This window comes from Notolabrus celidotus, chromosome 24 (genome assembly GCF_009762535.1).
Source record: "Notolabrus celidotus isolate fNotCel1 chromosome 24, fNotCel1.pri, whole genome shotgun sequence".
NCBI lineage: Eukaryota > Metazoa > Chordata > Actinopteri > Labriformes > Labridae > Notolabrus > Notolabrus celidotus.
The window spans coordinates 6,811,465-6,818,349 of record NC_048295.1 but is presented as its reverse complement, the minus strand read 5'-3'; the positions used below and the strand labels follow the sequence as shown (position 1 = coordinate 6,818,349).

Sequence of the window (6,885 nt, the reverse complement as noted above, 5' to 3'; positions counted from 1 at the left end):
ACATGGGTCAATCAACCTGTCAGTACCATGTATAAGAACAGAAAAATTAGCTATTAAACCAAAACAGATTTTTGTACCAGGCTATAAACTTGTTCATTTTTGCCTTAAAATGGGCATTTTCACATGGTGTTAATGGGGTCTCAAGTGGTCACTCAAGGAACTGCGGTTTTGGCTGTACAAATTACGTAGAAGCTAATCCCTGCTCTGTACATTCTGGCTCCAAATGGTGTAACTAGCATATCTTTAAGTATGGTAAATTATCAGGATATTAGGAATTATGTTACAGATGCGGGAAAAAAAATGGGAGGCTTAAGGGGGCTCCATTAGCTTAGATCACATTTAAGGCCCTAGAAAAGCTTAGACCGGCCCTGTCTAAACGATCCTCTAGTCTTTCTCTCATAAATTTGGTTAGAACGACTCTTTCCAGCAACTTTTTCATTTTTATGTACCATTCTGTCAGATCAATACCAGAACAATCTTGTTTTCTCAACAAATGGATGCTGTTGTTTTTCTCTGCTCTTGTGAAAAAAACCTCCAGGTATCGCCCACTGTCAGAAGGTATCATCAGTGTGACAAAGAGCCACAATTCTGCAAGGTCTCGAGGTGAGAGCACCGACCACTTTTTCCCCCAAATTGTCTAGTGATCTAAAGCGGAGAACGACGCTGTGGTTGCCAATGTTTGTTTTTTCTCCCTCCATATAAAATGAGATTGCTCTTTCTCCTTATGAACGTCTTTCTCTATCTTTGTTGAAACATCTCTGTTATATTTACACTCACACCGTTTGAAATAAATTGCTTCAAAAGGAGAAAATGTCCTGGAGACTTTTCTGTAGCTGGTGGAACAACTGTTAGATTTTCCATTTGGCTGTTCGGCCACCCCGCAGGAGCACGGTGAGAGGTTCAGGGACCCCTGATGTGCACCGTGATGGCTTTGTTTACCAGAATGATCTCTTTGTGCCTCAGGGATACGTTTAGAGAAACTATACTGATGCTGTTAAAAAATGTCCGGAGGCTGTGGGGGAGGCGGGGGAGTAAGTTAGCACAGTGTGGGAGGAGAGTCTAACTATTTGTGTTTGTCATATGTTCGGTGGTTTGCTGTCAGTCCTTCTGATGGTTTTACAAGAACTGCTGCCGCTGTTGTTTCTGCTTTTATGCTGCTTTTGTGTGGGAGGTGTTTTTGAGCGCTCCAGCTTGGCTAACACATCCCGGAGTTTCTTCCACATTTTCTCAGGTAGAAACCTTCAAAGTAAACCAAAACTCTCTCTCCCTCCAGCCCTCTCTCAAACCTCCAATGCTGTGATTTCGGCAGCTGCTCGGTATTGATTTTCGCTGCACCAAGGTCTTCATATGGGTCAAGACCAGCATGTTTGATGAGAGGGGGGGACTCGGATGCTGATACTCGAGGGTGTCAGAACATCAGGCTCCGGCAGAGACGCTTTGTGAGCCTTTCACTCGGGTATGACTGAAATTCCACATGTGAAAGTCGACTGAAGCCAAGGCAAGTCAGAAAACAAGATGTGCATAGCAAGGAATGTGAGTCCAAACATTTTAAAAATTCATGGCGCCCCAGGACGGCTGAGTAATGAACACACAACAATCCTTCTCAAGGCCAAAAACAGGAGGACTGACCTTTAACTTTGGGAAATAATTTTATATATTGGATTGGCGCATGATAATATTGTGTTAACACCCTTTGGGATGATAACTACAAACTTCAACTTTTGAGAGATATTGAATTTTCTGAATGGAAGACTGGCTCATTAATCACCATGAATAAAGCCACCTTATAGGCTACTAAAAGGAAATAAAATCAATTAATTGAGATAGACACTTCTGATGGGATTATGTTACAATAATGTGTCAAATTTGAGAGTAAACATGTTTAAAACGTAGATTTAATAGCTAGTTTAACTGTTCAAGAAGTGGTCAAAAGTGGCGTTCCACAGGGTTGAAGCCTAGGACCACTAATCGTTGTGTGATGTAATGTACATAACTTCAAAATAAGTCAGTGCTTGCTTTTGGTTTCACAGGAGAACTGAAGCCCAGTCTCCTGGGTACAACTTTTGTACTTATTGAACCCATTTACTGTCAACTACCAACACGCAAACTTGACTTCCTGCTTCGTAAATACGTCACTTGACTTACGTCTTTGCTCCCGTTTAAATAACTACATCTCTCCACCTATAGAAGATATATAAAATAATCATTGCAATTGGAATACATTTACAGAGTTAAATCTCAGTGACTTTCATGTCACTGTTCCACTACCTGAAAGTTCACTCACAACCCACCGACCCATAAAAACCCCAAAGGCCCCTCAGGAATGTAAGCACTGAATACGCGACAGTAACCCTCAGCTTTGCAGACAGTCCAGATGTTGACACAGCTTCTCCTCACACCATGCACTCTCCAAGTTAACTGCATCTCATAAAACAAAGAATCCAATGCTCAAATAAACTGCCTGAGTGATCATAAATGTGAGATTAAAAATCGTCATGTAATTTGATATTTGGTTGAATGTGTCTAAATGGGTCCCAAATCAACAATCAAAGAATGTTTGACTACTTAACAGAACAAGTGATTGAATTCATTTGATATCTTCAAGAATAAAACTAACTTTAAAATGTCTTAGTGTGTTGAAGGATGATTTATGCTCACACACTTACAGCCGGGCAGATTTTGAAGACACTGAAAGCTTGTGTCTGAGTACACAAAGAATGCCGCCTCTCTCATCCAAAAGCATTAGTCCTTTCATCAATCATCATGAAGAAACAGCCTGTGAAGTGTGTTTGATTTCGTCTTACACACACACACATCCTGGGTTTGTGCAAACAGGGCGGAAGACGAGACAAGTCTTGTCTCTTCATCTCATGAGCGGCTAATAAATAGACATGATGCACATGTCAGCAGAGGACCAGGAACAAAGACCAGAGGTGCTTGTTAGCATGCAAGAATTTCACTGTCAGGGTGGAACCACAGAGAGAGCTCTGAGGAGAGGACTACGGCACTTTAACGCTAATTAATCTCAGTGGGTTAAAACTTTGGACTCTAAAGCCCTGTGGTGGTGTCGATGAACATTAATGTATGAGCTACAAAAGCACCGTAATAAGTGATAGTCGCATAATGTTAATTTACAACAGCTGACTTCAAGCAGCATTCGTAAAAAGAGAAAGCAGGTGTCATAAATCAAGACGCATGTTCACTTCCTCTTCCCCTTCAATTCAAAGGTGATGATTTACTCCCATTGATGGGCTGAATTACAATAAAGCTGTCAACATATACCTTTAAACTGTGTGCACAGGTGTTTTAAGGGCCCTGCACCTGCTCATGTATGTTTCAGGGTCGTTTAAAGTGAAATCAGCACTCTACTGACATCTGCTGGTTGGATGTGGAGTGAACACACAGACAGAGAAGTGTGACAACATTATACATCAATTTTGGTTGAACCACATTTAAATATTCAAGAAACAGAGTCTCATTACTTTAAATGTACATTAATTTTCTTATTTGTATTACTATTCTTAATCTTAATTTAATTATCATTGTTATACTCATTGCTTTATTGAGCTGTTTACTTATTAGAAGTACATAAATATATATATATATTCGTTATTTCTATGTATGTATGTATATATTATTATTATTATTTATTTTTGTGTTTGTATATACTGTATATGCATTAGTATGACTTTGTTTAAAACATGAAAAGATGTTTGAATGAGCTGAAGTGAAAAGTAGGAAGTTGAGAACAAGGAACAATTGTGGGAGTGGAATGAGGCAGACAAAAGCAACAACAAGGAAAAAAGCAGACTCATGGCAATATATTGATAAATCTGTAATCTATGACCGCGGCACATACACAAACGTGAAAGGGCTTATAAAGTAAAACAATAAACAACATCATTGTCTGTTTACTATTTCAAAGTACAGAGTACTCTAGGCTTTCTCGTGTTTAGTTAACCATTAGCCTGGTGCTGCTAGTTGTCTCAGACTGCGTCCGGGGTGGGACTTTATCCAGTGGATGTCTTCAATAAAGGCGTGTGTCATCCTAAAGTGACATCAGTTGGATTCAGTCACAAACAACGACTACTAAACCTCAAAATCAACAATGCTTTACTCTGTAGGGCTGAGCTTTGTGGTGCTGCTGTCGGTGATTGGAGCAGCCACAGTAGACAGGTGAGTTCATTCTGGAAATGTTATGGTGGTGTCTGTCAAGAAATGAAATGATTCTCAAGCTGTTCCATAACTTATAAATGTGTTTATCAACCAAAATACACGCACAATATTCAAAATGTGTCATGTGGAATGAGCTAAAATTCCTCCCTTAGTCTTTAACAGGGACAGTGCAGATCTCAAATTAGCCGCAGAAAGTTTTATTTTCAAGTTAGAATAAAAAAACTACAAATTCTATTACTAAGGTAGGACATACCACAAATAAAACTACTGCATGTGTCTTGTATTTTTCAACAGCGGGGAGTATGACTACTTCAAATACCACCCCATGTCAGAGGTGAGCAAGCCAGATCACTATTCTCAAAAACTTAACTTTACACAAACACGTTTAATATGTAACATCCCAACTCTTTACAGATCACTGATTGGATGACTCAACTTGAGAAGGAAAACCCTGATATTGTGACCATCATGGACTATGGAAAAACCTATGAGAAGAAGACTATTAGCTTGCTCAAGGTAACCCTAAATTTGTAGTGTTAGGTTGTCTTTTTTTGTAGCAGCAAGAAAGGAATCCGTTTGCGTGTGTCTTTCAGATCGGGGTTAAAACTGGAGAGAAGAAGAAAGCCATCTGGATGGACTGTGGTATTCATGCCAGGGAATGGATCGCCCCAGCCTTCTGTCAGTACTTTGTCAGACAGGTAAGTGACAGACAACACAGTTCATCACAATCCTCTAAAACCCTCATTGACTCACTGTTTTTCTTTACTTATCAATAAGATTCTGGATGCGTACAAAAAAGACCCCAAAATGGAAGAGATGATGAAGAACATGGACTTCTACGTCACCCCTGTGCTGAACATGGACGGCTACACCTTCTCCTGGACAAACGACTCTGTCAGTGCTTGGATTGGATGTATATTTTGTGTCAAATATATGATTGATATACTGAAGACAAGCTAATTTCACTAACTTACCATTATGACCCATTTAGACTCGACTGTGGAGGAAGAACAGGTCACCAGGACCAAAAGACTGCGACTGTTATGGAACTGATCTCAACCGCAACTTTGACGCCTTCTGGGGAAGTAAGTCTCATTGCTCTGATAGTCATGAATTAACACACAAAGATAAATTATTATAATAATTAAGTGTATTGCATTCACAGCTGTTGGCGTATCATTCGACTGCTGCAGCATTTTCTACTGCGGCAGCCAAGCTGCGTCCGAGCCCGAGACCCAGGCCGTCACTTATTTTGTAGGGACCCGGAAGGAAGACTTCCTGTGTTTCCTCACCATACACTCCTACGGCCAGATGCTGCTGCTACCCTACGGCCTGCCCAACGTCACTGACCCCAACTACAAAGAGCTGGTATTTACATCCAACAACCTTGGTTTCATGGATGATGTTGCGAGGTTGCAAGGTGCTGTGGTATCTGGCATGAAGATACTAGCAGCTGATACACAAAGTCTAGTTGCCACCCAAGTCAAACAAGTCATGACATGCCCTATATAGGGTATTGGAGCATTTATAATTGTGTAACTTTAAACTGATGTCTGGTTCCTCAGATGGAGGTGGGTTTGGCAGCAGCGGAAGCCATAAAGAAGGTCCACGGGATGGACTACACTGTTGGAACCTCTCCAGATATATTGTGTAAGTGCACGCAGATTTTCTGGTCATGGACTCGTTGGTTTTAGCCACACTAGCAACACGATACTTGGGGTAAACACCAATTTTTCCATTGTAAAATAATACAAACTTAACTACACACCTCTACCAATGGGTTGGTATTTCATCAGTCTTTGGTTTTTGACAAATACCAATGGAACCAATGACATTCCCATCACTGCTAATCTCTCTACAGATGAATTCTCTGGTTCATCCAAAGACTGGTCTCGTCTGCAAGGGATCCCCTTCACCTACACCTTTGAGCTAAGAGACAACGGAACATATGCATTCAAACTCCCAGAGGATCAAATCAAGCCAACCTGCGAAGAGGCCTACAGCGGAGCCCTGCACATCATCACCTACGCCCACGACAAGACCTTTAATGGTGCTGTGGCGACTGCTGCTGTAACCCTGTGGACCTTAGTGTTGGCAGTGGGTGTCACCGGCACCAATTTGATGTAAGGAGAACAGAACTCCAAGTGGGAAATGGACCAAATCTTAAAGGCTTTAAGTTCCAGTCATGCTACGTGTATGACATGAAATTTTATGAGTTTTAAGAGGGTTTTAAAAGCACTAAAATGTGTATATAATGTTGTCAAGATGTTTTATGTTCATTTATTGTGTGATTTTTGTGCAGATAAGTTATGATAAATGTTATTGATGTGTGAATATTGATGGTAAATAATGCATATTTACGATTGCAGACAAGAACAGCTGCTTTGTAATGGCTTGAACAATCTTCATTATTGAAAAAGGTCTATTTAAGCTAATAATAGTAATATTCTTTGCTAGGTCTTTCATGTGTACAGTCTTTTCATCTAAATAAACCTACATTAAGACCAAGTGACGGCCTTGGGTGTTAAAAATTAAGCCCCAAAAACCGCAGTTCCTCAAACATCCACTAGAGGCTGGCTGCAAAGCCAATGAATCCTTATTAGGTCCCATGTTAAAATGCCTAGTTATCCAGCAAAATTAAACATGTTTGCAGCCTAGCATTAAACCAATTTTGGTCCACATAACTTTTCTTTATGCTCACAGCATGGG

General features: G+C 40.4%; 1 protein-coding gene across 1 annotated transcript; it reads left to right on the top strand.

Annotated features, from left to right (window-relative positions):
• Positions 1 to 4,054: 4,054 nt before the first annotated feature.
• Positions 4,055 to 6,877, top strand: LOC117808279 (carboxypeptidase O-like). The gene is made up of 9 exons (XM_034677929.1): positions 4,055 to 4,176; positions 4,471 to 4,510; positions 4,591 to 4,692; positions 4,770 to 4,874; positions 4,954 to 5,070; positions 5,168 to 5,261; positions 5,342 to 5,544; positions 5,742 to 5,826; positions 6,038 to 6,877. The coding sequence occupies exons 1-9, from the start codon at positions 4,109 to 4,111 to the stop codon at positions 6,301 to 6,303; spliced, it is 1,080 nt and encodes a 359-aa protein (XP_034533820.1). The 5' UTR covers positions 4,055 to 4,108; the 3' UTR covers positions 6,304 to 6,877.
• Positions 6,878 to 6,885: the final 8 nt, after the last annotated feature.